Here is a 14,682-nt window from a genome sequence, read left to right on the forward strand (position 1 = left end):
GGACAGCACAGCTTCCGAGGACAACACAGCTTCCGAGGACAGCACAGCTTGCGAGGACAGCACAGCTTGCGAGGACAGCACAGCTTGCGAGGACAGCACAGCTTGCGAGGACAGCACCGCTAGCAAGGGCAGCACAGCTTGCGAGGACAGCAATGCTTGCGAGGACAGCACGGCCTGCGAGGACAGCACGGCCTGCGAGGACAGCATGGCTTGCAGGGACAGCACAGCTTGCGAGGACAGCACAGCTTGCGAGGACAGCACAGCTAGCGAGGACAGCACAGCTTGCGAGGACAGCAAGCCTTGCGAGGACAGCACTGCCTGCGAGGACAGCACGGCTTGCAAGGACAGCACAGCTTGCGAGGACAGCACAGCTTGCGAGGACAGCACAGCTTGCGAGGACAGCACAGCTTGCGAGGACAGCACAACTTGCGAGGACAGCACAGCTTGCGAGAACAGCACACCTTGCGAGGACAGCTCAACTTGAGAGGACAGCTCAACTTGAGAGGACAGCTAAACTTGAGAGGACAGCTCAACTTGAGAGTACACCTCAACTTGAGAGGAGAGCTCAACATGAGAGGAGAGCTCAACGTGAGAGGACAGCTCAACTTGAGAGGACAGTTCAACTTGAGAGGACAGCTCAACTTGAGAGGACAGCTCAACTTGACAGAACAGCTCAACTTGAGAGGAGAGCTCAACATGAGAGGAGAGCTCAACTTGAGAGGACAGCTCAACTTGAGAGGACAGCTCAACTTGAGAGGACAGCTAAACTTGAGAGGACAGCTCAACTTGAGAGTACACCTCAACTTGAGAGGAGAGCTCAACATGAGAGGAGAGCTCAACTTGAGAGGACAGCTCAACTTGAGAGGACAGTTCAACTTGAGAGGACAGCTCAACTTGAGAGGACAGCTCAACTTGACAGAACAGCTCAACTTGAGAGGACAGCTCAACTTGAGAGGACATTTCAACTTGAGAGGACAGCTCAACTTTAGAGGACAGCACAACTCGAGATGACAGCACAACTTGAGATGACAGCACAACTTGGGTGGACAGCACAGCTTGCGAGGACAGCACAGCTTGCGAGGACAGCACAGCTTGCGAGGACAGCACAGCTTGCGAGGACAGCACAGCTTGCGAGGACAGCACAGCTTTTGAGGACAGCACAGCTTGCGAGGACAGCACAGCTTGCGAGGACAGCACAGCTAGCGAGGACAGCACAGCTTGCGAGGACAGCACGGCTTGCGAGCACAGCACAGCTTGCGAGAACAGCTCAACTTGAGAGGACAGCTCAACTTGAGAGGACAGCTCAACTTGAGAGGACAGCTCAAGTTGAGAGGACAACTCAACTTGAGAGGACAGCTCAACTTGAGAGGCCAGCACAACTTGTGAGGACAGCAAAGCTTGCGAGGACAGCATGGCTTCCGAGGACAGTATGGCTTGCAAGGACATCATGGCTTGCGAGGACAGCACAGCTAGCGAGGACAGCATGGTTTGCGAGGACAGCACAGCTTGCGAGGACAGCACAGCTTGCGAGGACAGCACAGCTTGCGAGGACAGCACGGCTTGCGAGCACAGCACAGCTTGCGAGAACAGCTCAACTTGAGAGGACAGCTCAACTTGAGAGGACAGCTCAACTTGAGAGGACAGCTCAACTTGAGAGGACAACTCAACTTGAGAGGACAGCTCAACTTGAGAGGCCAGCACAACTTGTGAGGACAGCAAAGCTTGCGAGGACAGCATGGCTTCCGAGGACAGTATGGCTTGCAAGGACATCATGGCTTGCGAGGACAGCACAGCTAGCGAGGACAGCATGGTTTGCGAGGACAGCACGGCTTGCGAGGACAGCACAGCTTGCGAGGACAGCACAGCTTGCGAGGACAGCACAGCTTGCGAGGACAGCACAGCTTGCGAGGACAGCAAAGCTTGCGAGGACAGCACAGCTTGTGAGGACAGCTCAACTTGAGAGGACAGCTCAACTTGAGAGGGCAGCTGAACTTGAGAGGACAGCTCAACTTGAGAGGGCAGCTCAACTTGAGAGGACAGCTCAACTTGAGAGGACAGCTCAGCTTGAGAGGACAGCTCAAATTGAGAGGACAGCTCAACTTGAGACGACAGCTCAACTTGAGAGGACAGCTCAACTTGAGAGGACAGCTCAACTTGAGAGGACAGCTCAACTTGAGAGGACTGCTCAACTTGAGAGGACAGCTCAACTTGAGAGGACAGCTCAACTTGAGAGGACAGCTGAACTAGAGAGTACAGCTCAACTTGAGAGGGCAGCTCAACTTGAGATTACAGCTCAACTTGAGAGGACAGCTCAACTTGAGAGGACAGCTCAACTTGAGGGACAGCTCAAATTGAGAGGACAGTTCAACTTGAGAGGACAGCACAACTTGAGTGGACAGCACAGCTTGCGAGGACAGCACAGCTTGCGAGGACAGCACAGCTTGCGAGGACAGCACGGCTTGCGAGGACAGATCCGCTTGCGAGGACAGCACAGCTTGCGAGGACAGCACAGCTTGCGAGGACAGCACAGCTTGCGAGGACAGCACAGCTTGCGAGGACAGCACAGCTTGTGAGGACAGCACAGCTTGCGAGGACGGCACAATTTGCAAGGACAACACAGCTTGCGAGGACAGCACAGCTTGCAAGGACAACACAGCTTGTGAGGAGAGCACACCTTGCGAGGACAGCAAAGCTTGCGAAGACAGCACAGCTTGCGGAGACAGCACAGTTTGTGGAGACAGCACAGCTTGTGGGGACAGCACAGCTTGGGACGACAGCACAGCTTGGGAGGACAGCAAAGCTTGCGAGGACAGCACAGCTTGCGGAGACAGCACAGTTTGTGGAGACAGCACAGCTTGTGGGGACAGCACAGCTTGGGACGACAGCACAGCTTGGGAGGACAGCAAAGCTTGCGAGGACAGCACAGCTTGCGAGGACAGCACAGCTTGCGAGGACAGCACAACTTGCGAGGACAGCACAGCTTGCGAGGACAGCACAGCTTGCCAGGACAGCACAGCTTGTGAGGACGGCTCAACTTGAGAGGACAGCTCACCTTGAGATGACCGCTAAACTTGTGAGGAGAGCTCAACTTGAGAGGAGAGCTCAACTTGAGAGGAGAGCTCAATTTGAGTTGAAAGCTGAACTTGAGAGGACAGCTCAACTAGAGAGGACAGCTCAACTAGAGATGACAGCTCAACTAGAGAGGACAGCTCAACTAAAGAGGACAGTTCAACTAGAGAGGACAGATCAACTAGAGAGGACAGCTCAACTTGAGAGGACAGCTCAACTTAAGAGGACAGCTCAACTTGAGAGGACAGCTCAACTAGAGACGACAGCACAACTTTCGCGGACAGCACAGCTTGGGAGGACAGCACAGCTTGCGAGGACCGCTAAAATTACGAGGACAGCACGGCTTGCGAGGACAGCACGGTTTGCAAAAACAGCACAGCTTGCGAGGACAGCACGGCTTGCGAGGACAGCACGGTTTGCGAGGACAGCACAGCTTGCCAGGACAGCACGGCTTGCGAGGACAGCACGCCTTGCGAGGACAGCACGGGTTGCGAGGACAGCATGGCTTGCGAGGACAGCACAGGTTGCGAGGACAGCACGGGTTGCGAGGACAGCACAGCTTCCGTGGAAAGGACAGCTTCCGAGGACAGCACAGCTTCCGAGGACAACACAGCTTCCGAGGACAGCACAGCTTGCGAGGACAGCACAGCTTGCGAGGACAGCACAGCTTGCGAGGACAGCACAGCTTGCGAGGACAGCACCGCTAGCAAGGGCAGCACAGCTTGCGAGGACAGCAATGCTTGCGAGGACAGCACGGCCTGCGAGGACAGCACGGCCTGCGAGGACAGCATGGCTTGCAGGGACAGCACAGCTTGCGAGGACAGCACAGCTTGCGAGGACAGCACAGCTAGCGAGGACAGCACAGCTTGCGAGGACAGCAAGCCTTGCGAGGACAGCACTGCCTGCGAGGACAGCACGGCTTGCAAGGACAGCACAGCTTGCGAGGACAGCACAGCTTGCGAGGACAGCACAGCTTGCGAGGACAGCACAGCTTGCGAGGACAGCACAACTTGCGAGGACAGCACAGCTTGCGAGAACAGCACACCTTGCGAGGACAGCTCAACTTGAGAGGACAGCTCAACTTGAGAGGACAGCTAAACTTGAGAGGACAGCTCAACTTGAGAGTACACCTCAACTTGAGAGGAGAGCTCAACATGAGAGGAGAGCTCAACATGAGAGGAGAGCTCAACGTGAGAGGACAGCTCAACTTGAGAGGACAGTTCAACTTGAGAGGACAGCTCAACTTGAGAGGACAGCTCAACTTGACAGAACAGCTCAACTTGAGAGGAGAGCTCAACATGAGAGGAGAGCTCAACTTGAGAGGACAGCTCAACTTGAGAGGACAGCTCAACTTGAGAGGACAGCTAAACTTGAGAGGACAGCTCAACTTGAGAGTACACCTCAACTTGAGAGGAGAGCTCAACATGAGAGGAGAGCTCAACTTGAGAGGACAGCTCAACTTGAGAGGACAGTTCAACTTGAGAGGACAGCTCAACTTGAGAGGACAGCTCAACTTGACAGAACAGCTCAACTTGAGAGGACAGCTCAACTTGAGAGGACATTTCAACTTGAGAGGACAGCTCAACTTTAGAGGACAGCACAACTCGAGATGACAGCACAACTTGAGATGACAGCACAACTTGGGTGGACAGCACAGCTTGCGAGGACAGCACAGCTTGCGAGGACAGCACAGCTTGCGAGGACAGCACAGCTTGCGAGGACAGCACAGCTTGCGAGGACAGCACAGCTTGCGAGGACAGCACAGCTTTTGAGGACAGCACAGCTTGCGAGGACAGCACAGCTTGCGAGGACAGCACAGCTAGCGAGGACAGCACAGCTTGCGAGGACAGCACGGCTTGCGAGCACAGCACAGCTTGCGAGAACAGCTCAACTTGAGAGGACAGCTCAACTTGAGAGGACAGCTCAACTTGAGAGGACAGCTCAAGTTGAGAGGACAACTCAACTTGAGAGGACAGCTCAACTTGAGAGGCCAGCACAACTTGTGAGGACAGCAAAGCTTGCGTGGACAGCATGGCTTCCGAGGACAGTATGGCTTGCAAGGACATCATGGCTTGCGAGGACAGCACAGCTAGCGAGGACAGCATGGTTTGCGAGGACAGCACAGCTTGCGAGGACAGCACAGCTTGCGAGGACAGCACAGCTTGCGAGGACAGCACGGCTTGCGAGCACAGCACAGCTTGCGAGAACAGCTCAACTTGAGAGGACAGCTCAACTTGAGAGGACAGCTCAACTTGAGAGGACAGCTCAACTTGAGAGGACAACTCAACTTGAGAGGACAGCTCAACTTGAGAGGCCAGCACAACTTGTGAGGACAGCAAAGCTTGCGAGGACAGCATGGCTTCCGAGGACAGTATGGCTTGCAAGGACATCATGGCTTGCGAGGACAGCACAGCTAGCGAGGACAGCATGGTTTGCGAGGACAGCACGGCTTGCGAGGACAGCACAGCTTGCGAGGACAGCACAGCTTGCGAGGACAGCACAGCTTGCGAGGACAGCACAGCTTGCGAGGACAGCAAAGCTTGCGAGGACAGCACAGCTTGTGAGGACAGCTCAACTTGAGAGGACAGCTCAACTTGAGAGGGCAGCTGAACTTGAGAGGACAGCTCAACTTGAGAGGGCAGCTCAACTTGAGAGGACAGCTCAACTTGAGAGGACAGCTCAGCTTGAGAGGACAGCTCAAATTGAGAGGACAGCTCAACTTGAGACGACAGCTCAACTTGAGAGGACAGCTCAACTTGAGAGGACAGCTCAACTTGAGAGGACAGCTCAACTTGAGAGGACTGCTCAACTTGAGAGGACAGCTCAACTTGAGAGGACAGCTCAACTTGAGAGGACAGCTGAACTAGAGAGTACAGCTCAACTTGAGAGGGCAGCTCAACTTGAGATTACAGCTCAACTTGAGAGGACAGCTCAACTTGAGGGACAGCTCAAATTGAGAGGACAGTTCAACTTGAGAGGACAGCACAACTTGAGTGGACAGCACAGCTTGCGAGGACAGCACAGCTTGCGAGGACAGCACAGCTTGCGAGGACAGCACGGCTTGCGAGGACAGATCCGCTTGCGAGGACAGCACAGCTTGCGAGGACAGCACAGCTTGCGAGGACAGCACAGCTTGCGAGGACAGCACAGCTTGCGAGGACAGCACAGCTTGTGAGGACAGCACAGCTTGCGAGGACGGCACAATTTGCAAGGACAACACAGCTTGCGAGGACAGCACAGCTTGCAAGGACAACACAGCTTGTGAGGAGAGCACACCTTGCGAGGACAGCAAAGCTTGCGAAGACAGCACAGCTTGCGGAGACAGCACAGTTTGTGGAGACAGCACAGCTTGTGGGGACAGCACAGCTTGGGACGACAGCACAGCTTGGGAGGACAGCAAAGCTTGCGAGGACAGCACAGCTTGCGGAGACAGCACAGTTTGTGGAGACAGCACAGCTTGTGGGGACAGCACAGCTTGGGACGACAGCACAGCTTGGGAGGACAGCAAAGCTTGCGAGGACAGCACAGCTTGCGAGGACAGCACAGCTTGCGAGGACAGCACAACTTGCGAGGACAGCACAGCTTGCGAGGACAGCACAGCTTGCCAGGACAGCACAGCTTGTGAGGACGGCTCAACTTGAGAGGACAGCTCACCTTGAGATGACCGCTAAACTTGTGAGGAGAGCTCAACTTGAGAGGAGAGCTCAACTTGAGAGGAGAGCTCAATTTGAGTTGAAAGCTGAACTTGAGAGGACAGCTCAACTAGAGAGGACAGCTCAACTAGAGATGACAGCTCAACTAGAGAGGACAGCTCAACTAAAGAGGACAGTTCAACTAGAGAGGACAGATCAACTAGAGAGGACAGCTCAACTTGAGAGGACAGCTCAACTTAAGAGGACAGCTCAACTTGAGAGGACAGCTCAACTAGAGACGACAGCACAACTTTCGCGGACAGCACAGCTTGGGAGGACAGCACAGCTTGCGAGGACCGCTAAAATTACGAGGACAGCACGGCTTGCGAGGACAGCACGGCTTGCAAAAACAGCACAGCTTGCGAGGACAGCACGGCTTGCGAGGACAGCACGGTTTGCGAGGACAGCACAGCTTGCCAGGACAGCACGGCTTGCGAGGACAGCACGCCTTGCGAGGACAGCACGGGTTGCGAGGACAGCATGGCTTGCGAGGACAGCACAGGTTGCGAGGACAGCACGGGTTACGAGGACAGCACAGCTTCCGTGGAAAGGACAGCTTCCGAGGACAGCACAGCTTCCGAGGACAACACAGCTTCCGAGGACAGCACAGCTTGCGAGGACAGCACAGCTTGCGAGGACAGCACAGCTTGCGAGGACAGCACAGCTTGCGAGGACAGCACCGCTAGCAAGGGCAGCACAGCTTGCGAGGACAGCAATGCTTGCGAGGACAGCACGGCCTGCGAGGACAGCACGGCCTGCGAGGACAGCATGGCTTGCAGGGACAGCACAGCTTGCGAGGACAGCACAGCTTGCGAGGACAGCACAGCTAGCGAGGACAGCACAGCTTGCGAGGACAGCAAGCCTTGCGAGGACAGCACTGCCTGCGAGGACAGCACGGGTTGCAAGGACAGCACAGCTTGCGAGGACAGCACAGCTTGCGAGGACAGCACAGCTTGCGAGGACAGCACAGCTTGCGAGGACAGCACAACTTGCGAGGACAGCACAGCTTGCGAGAACAGCACACCTTGCGAGGACAGCTCAACTTGAGAGGACAGCTCAACTTGAGAGGACAGCTAAACTTGAGAGGACAGCTCAACTTGAGAGTACACCTCAACTTGAGAGGAGAGCTCAACATGAGAGGAGAGCTCAACGTGAGAGGACAGCTCAACTTGAGAGGACAGTTCAACTTGAGAGGACAGCTCAACTTGAGAGGACAGCTCAACTTGACAGAACAGCTCAACTTGAGAGGAGAGCTCAACATGAGAGGAGAGCTCAACTTGAGAGGACAGCTCAACTTGAGAGGACAGCTCAACTTGAGAGGACAGCTAAACTTGAGAGGACAGCTCAACTTGAGAGTACACCTCAACTTGAGAGGAGAGCTCAACATGAGAGGAGAGCTCAACTTGAGAGGACAGCTCAACTTGAGAGGACAGTTCAACTTGAGAGGACAGCTCAACTTGAGAGGACACCTCAACTTGACAGAACAGCTCAACTTGAGAGGACAGCTCAACTTGAGAGGACATTTCAACTTGAGAGGACAGCTCAACTTTAGAGGACAGCACAACTCGAGATGACAGCACAACTTGAGATGACAGCACAACTTGGGTGGACAGCACAGCTTGCGAGGACAGCACAGCTTGCGAGGACAGCACAGCTTGCGAGGACAGCACAGCTTGCGAGGACAGCACAGCTTGCGAGGACAGCACAGCTTGCGAGGACAGCACAGCTTTTGAGGACAGCACAGCTTGCGAGGACAGCACAGCTTGCGAGGACAGCACAGCTAGCGAGGACAGCACAGCTTGCGAGGACAGCACGGCTTGCGAGCACAGCACAGCTTGCGAGAACAGCTCAACTTGAGAGGACAGCTCAACTTGAGAGGACAGCTCAACTTGAGAGGACAGCTCAAGTTGAGAGGACAACTCAACTTGAGAGGACAGCTCAACTTGAGAGGCCAGCACAACTTGTGAGGACAGCAAAGCTTGCGAGGACAGCATGGCTTCCGAGGACAGTATGGCTTGCAAGGACATCATGGCTTGCGAGGACAGCACAGCTAGCGAGGACAGCATGGTTTGCGAGGACAGCACAGCTTGCGAGGACAGCACAGCTTGCGAGGACAGCACAGCTTGCGAGGACAGCACAGCTTGCGAGGACAGCACGGCTTGCGAGCACAGCACAGCTTGCGAGAACAGCTCAACTTGAGAGGACAGCTCAACTTGAGAGGACAGCTCAACTTGAGAGGACAGCTCAACTTGAGAGGACAACTCAACTTGAGAGGACAGCTCAACTTGAGAGGCCAGCACAACTTGTGAGGACAGCAAAGCTTGCGAGGACAGCATGGCTTCCGAGGACAGTATGGCTTGCAAGGACATCATGGCTTGCGAGGACAGCACAGCTAGCGAGGACAGCATGGTTTGCGAGGACAGCACGGCTTGCGAGGACAGCACAGCTTGCGAGGACAGCACAGCTTGCGAGGACAGCACAGCTTGCGAGGACAGCACAGCTTGCGAGGACAGCAAAGCTTGCGAGGACAGCACAGCTTGTGAGGACAGCTCAACTTGAGAGGACAGCTCAACTTGAGAGGGCAGCTGATCTTGAGAGGACAGCTCAACTTGAGAGGGCAGCTCAACTTGAGAGGACAGCTCAACTTGAGAGGACAGCTCAGCTTGAGAGGACAGCTCAAATTGAGAGGACAGCTCAACTTGAGACGACAGCTCAACTTGAGAGGACAGCTCAACTTGAGAGGACAGCTCAACTTGAGAGGACAGCTCAACTTGAGAGGACTGCTCAACTTGAGAGGACAGCTCAACTTGAGAGGACAGCTCAACTTGAGAGGACAGCTGAACTAGAGAGTACAGCTCAACTTGAGAGGGCAGCTCAACTTGAGATTACAGCTCAACTTGAGAGGACAGCTCAACTTGAGGGACAGCTCAAATTGAGAGGACAGTTCAACTTGAGAGGACAGCACAACTTGAGTGGACAGCACAGCTTGCGAGGACAGCACAGCTTGCGAGGACAGCACAGCTTGCGAGGACAGCGCAGCTTGCGAGGACAGCACAGCTTGCGAGGACAGCACAGCTTGGGAGGACAGCACGGCTTGCAAGGAGAGCTCAACTTGAGAGGGCAGCTCAACTTGAGATGGCAGCTCAACATGAGAGGATAGCTCAACTAGAGAGGACAGCTCAACTTAAGAGGACAGCTCAACTTGAGAGGACAGCTCAACTTGAGAGGACAGCTCAAGTTGAGAGGACAACTCAACTTGAGAGGACAGCTCAACTTGAGAGGCCAGCACAACTTGTGAGGACAGCAAAGCTTGCGAGGACAGCATGGCTTCCGAGGACAGTATGGCTTGCAAGGACATCATGGCTTGCGAGGACAGCACAGCTAGCGAGGACAGCATGGTTTGCGAGGACAGCACAGCTTGCGAGGACAGCACAGCTTGCGAGGACAGCACAGCTTGCGAGGACAGCACGGCTTGCGAGCACAGCACAGCTTGCGAGGACAGCACGGCTTGCGAGCACAGCACAGCTTGCGAGAACAGCTCAACTTGAGAGGACAGCTCAACTTGAGAGGACAGCTCAACTTGAGAGGACAGCTCAACTTGAGAGGACAACTCAACTTGAGAGGACAGCTCAACTTGAGAGGCCAGCACAACTTGTGAGGACAGCAAAGCTTGCGAGGACAGCATGGCTTCCGAGGACAGTATGGCTTGCAAGGACATCATGGCTTGCGAGGACAGCACAGCTAGCGAGGACAGCATGGTTTGCGAGGACAGCACGGCTTGCGAGGACAGCACAGCTTGCGAGGACAGCACAGCTTGCGAGGACTGCACAGCTTGCGAGGACAGCACAGCTTGCGAGGACAGCAAAGCTTGCGAGGACAGCACAGCTTGTGAGGACAGCTCAACTTGAGAGGACAGCTCAACTTGAGAGGGCAGCTGAACTTGAGAGGACAGCTCAACTTGAGAGGGCAGCTCAACTTGAGAGGGCAGCTCAACTTGAGAGGACAGCTCAACTTGAGAGGACAGCTCAGCTTGAGAGGACAGCTCAAATTGAGAGGACAGCTCAACTTGAGACGACAGCTCAACTTGAGAGGACAGCTCAACTTGAGAGGACAGCTCAACTTGAGAGGACAGCTCAATTTGAGAGGACTGCTCAACTTGAGAGGACAGCTCAACTTGAGAGGACAGCTCAACTTGAGAGGACAGCTGAACTAGAGAGTACAGCTCAACTTGAGAGGGCAGCTCAACTTGAGATTACAGCTCAACTTGAGAGGACAGCTCAACTTGAGGGACAGCTCAAATTGAGAGGACAGTTCAACTTGAGAGGACAGCACAACTTGAGTGGACAGCACAGCTTGCGAGGACAGCACAGCTTGCGAGGACAGCACAGCTTGCGAGGACAGCACGGCTTGCGAGGACAGATCCGCTTGCGAGGACAGCACAGCTTGCGAGGACAGCACAGCTTGCGAGGACAGCACAGCTTGCGAGGACAGCACAGCTTGCGAGGACAGCACAGCTTGTGAGGACAGCACAGCTTGCGAGGACGGCACAATTTGCAAGGACAACACAGCTTGCGAGGACAGCACAGCTTGCAAGGACAACACAGCTTGTGAGGAGAGCACACCTTGCGAGGACAGCAAAGCTTGCGAAGACAGCACAGCTTGCGGAGACAGCACAGTTTGTGGAGACAGCACAGCTTGTGGGGACAGCACAGCTTGGGACGACAGCACAGCTTGGGAGGACAGCAAAGCTTGCGAGGACAGCACAGCTTGCGGAGACAGCACAGTTTGTGGAGACAGCACAGCTTGTGGGGACAGCACAGCTTGGGACGACAGCACAGCTTGGGAGGACAGCAAAGCTTGCGAGGACAGCATAGCTTGCGAGGACAGCACAGCTTGCGAGGACAGCACAACTTGCGAGGACAGCACAGCTTGCGAGGACAGCACAGCTTGCCAGGACAGCACAGCTTGTGAGGACGGCTCAACTTGAGAGGACAGCTCACCTTGAGATGACCGCTAAACTTGTGAGGAGAGCTCAACTTGAGAGGAGAGCTCAACTTGAGAGGAGAGCTCAATTTGAGTTGAAAGCTGAACTTGAGAGGACAGCTCAACTAGAGAGGACAGCTCAACTAGAGATGACAGCTCAACTAGAGAGGACAGCTCAACTAAAGAGGACAGTTCAACTAGAGAGGACAGATCAACTAGAGAGGACAGCTCAACTTGAGAGGACAGCTCAACTTAAGAGGACAGCTCAACTTGAGAGGACAGCTCAACTAGAGACGACAGCACAACTTTCGCGGACAGCACAGCTTGGGAGGACAGCACAGCTTGCGAGGACCGCTAAAATTACGAGGACAGCACGGCTTGCGAGGACAGCACGGCTTGCAAAAACAGCACAGCTTGCGAGAACAGCACGGCTTGCGAGGACAGCACGGTTTGCGAGGACAGCACAGCTTGCCAGGACAGCACGGCTTGCGAGGACAGCACGCCTTGCGAGGACAGCACGGGTTGCGAGGACAGCATGGCTTGCGAGGACAGCACAGGTTGCGAGGACAGCACGGGTTGCGAGGACAGCACAGCTTCCGTGGAAAGGACAGCTTCCGAGGACAGCACAGCTTCCGAGGACAACACAGCTTCCGAGGACAGCACAGCTTGCGAGGACAGCACAGCTTGCGAGGACAGCACAGCTTGCGAGGACAGCACAGCTTGCGAGGACAGCACCGCTAGCAAGGGCAGCACAGCTTGCGAGGACAGCAATGCTTGCGAGGACAGCACGGCCTGCGAGGACAGCACGGCCTGCGAGGACAGCATGGCTTGCAGGGACAGCACAGCTTGCGAGGACAGCACAGCTTGCGAGGACAGCACAGCTAGCGAGGACAGCACAGCTTGCGAGGACAGCAAGCCTTGCGAGGACAGCACTGCCTGCGAGGACAGCACGGCTTGCAAGGACAGCACAGCTTGCGAGGACAGCACAGCTTGCGAGGACAGCACAGCTTGCGAGGACAGCACAGCTTGCGAGGACAGCACAACTTGCGAGGACAGCACAGCTTGCGAGAACAGCACACCTTGCGAGGACAGCTCAACTTGAGAGGACAGCTCAACTTGAGAGGACAGCTAAACTTGAGAGGACAGCTCAACTTGAGAGTACACCTCAACTTGAGAGGAGAGCTCAACATGAGAGGAGAGCTCAACGTGAGAGGACAGCTCAACTTGAGAGGACAGTTCAACTTGAGAGGACAGCTCAACTTGAGAGGACAGCTCAACTTGACAGAACAGCTCAACTTGAGAGGAGAGCTCAACATGAGAGGAGAGCTCAACTTGAGAGGACAGCTCAACTTGAGAGGACAGCTCAACTTGAGAGGACAGCTAAACTTGAGAGGACAGCTCAACTTGAGAGTACACCTCAACTTGAGAGGAGAGCTCAACATGAGAGGAGAGCTCAACTTGAGAGGACAGCTCAACTTGAGAGGACAGTTCAACTTGAGAGGACAGCTCAACTTGAGAGGACAGCTCAACTTGACAGAACAGCTCAACTTGAGAGGACAGCTCAACTTGAGAGGACATTTCAACTTGAGAGGACAGCTCAACTTTAGAGGACAGCACAACTCGAGATGACAGCACAACTTGAGATGACAGCACAACTTGGGTGGACAGCACAGCTTGCGAGGACAGCACAGCTTGCGAGGACAGCACAGCTTGCGAGGACAGCACAGCTTGCGAGGACAGCACAGCTTGCGAGGACAGCACAGCTTGCGAGGACAGCACAGCTTTTGAGGACAGCACAGCTTGCGAGGACAGCACAGCTTGCGAGGACAGCACAGCTGGCGAGGACAGCACAGCTTGCGAGGACAGCACGGCTTGCGAGCACAGCACAGCTTGCGAGAACAGCTCAACTTGAGAGGACAGCTCAACTTGAGAGGACAGCTCAACTTGAGAGGACAGCTCAAGTTGAGAGGACAACTCAACTTGAGAGGACAGCTCAACTTGAGAGGCCAGCACAACTTGTGAGGACAGCAAAGCTTGCGAGGACAGCATGGCTTCCGAGGACAGTATGGCTTGCAAGGACATCATGGCTTGCGAGGACAGCACAGCTAGCGAGGACAGCATGGTTTGCGAGGACAGCACAGCTTGCGAGGACAGCACAGCTTGCGAGGACAGCACAGCTTGCGAGGACAGCACGGCTTGCGAGCACAGCACAGCTTGCGAGAACAGCTCAACTTGAGAGGACAGCTCAACTTGAGAGGACAGCTCAACTTGAGAGGACAGCTCAACTTGAGAGGACAACTCAACTTGAGAGGACAGCTCAACTTGAGAGGCCAGCACAACTTGTGAGGACAGCAAAGCTTGCGAGGACAGCATGGCTTCCGAGGACAGTATGGCTTGCAAGGACATCATGGCTTGCGAGGACAGCACAGCTAGCGAGGACAGCATGGTTTGCGAGGACAGCACGGCTTGCGAGGACAGCACAGCTTGCGAGGACAGCACAGCTTGCGAGGACAGCACAGCTTGCGAGGACAGCACAGCTTGCGAGGACAGCAAAGCTTGCGAGGACAGCACAGCTTGTGAGGACAGCTCAACTTGAGAGGACAGCTCAACTTGAGAGGGCAGCTGAACTTGAGAGGACAGCTCAACTTGAGAGGGCAGCTCAACTTGAGAGGACAGCTCAACTTGAGAGGACAGCTCAGCTTGAGAGGACAGCTCAAATTGAGAGGACAGCTCAACTTGAGACGACAGCTCAACTTGAGAGGACAGCTCAACTTGAGAGGACAGCTCAACTTGAGAGGACAGCTCAACTTGAGAGGACAGCTCAACTTGAGAGGACTGCTCAACTTGAGAGGACAGCTCAACTTGAGAGGACAGCTCAACTTGAGAGGACAGCTGAACTAGAGAGTACAGCTCAACTTGAGAGGGCAGCTCAACTTGA

General features: G+C 54.9%; 1 protein-coding gene across 1 annotated transcript; it reads left to right on the plus strand.

Annotated features, from left to right (window-relative positions):
- Positions 1 to 4,223: 4,223 nt before the first annotated feature.
- LOC126443329 (seminal vesicle major clotting proteins-like) lies at positions 4,224 to 13,154 on the plus strand (the record flags this gene model as incomplete). The annotated part of the gene is made up of 3 exons (XM_050090921.1): positions 4,224 to 4,463; positions 7,835 to 8,247; positions 12,920 to 13,154. Coding segments are annotated over exons 1-3 (888 nt in total), but the record flags the coding sequence as incomplete, so codon positions are not given.
- Between the last annotated feature and the right edge of the window lie 1,528 nt (positions 13,155 to 14,682).

The sequence above is a fragment of the Schistocerca serialis genome, unplaced genomic scaffold (assembly GCF_023864345.2).
Source record: "Schistocerca serialis cubense isolate TAMUIC-IGC-003099 unplaced genomic scaffold, iqSchSeri2.2 HiC_scaffold_1451, whole genome shotgun sequence".
Classification (NCBI taxonomy): Eukaryota; Metazoa; Arthropoda; class Insecta; order Orthoptera; family Acrididae; genus Schistocerca; species Schistocerca serialis.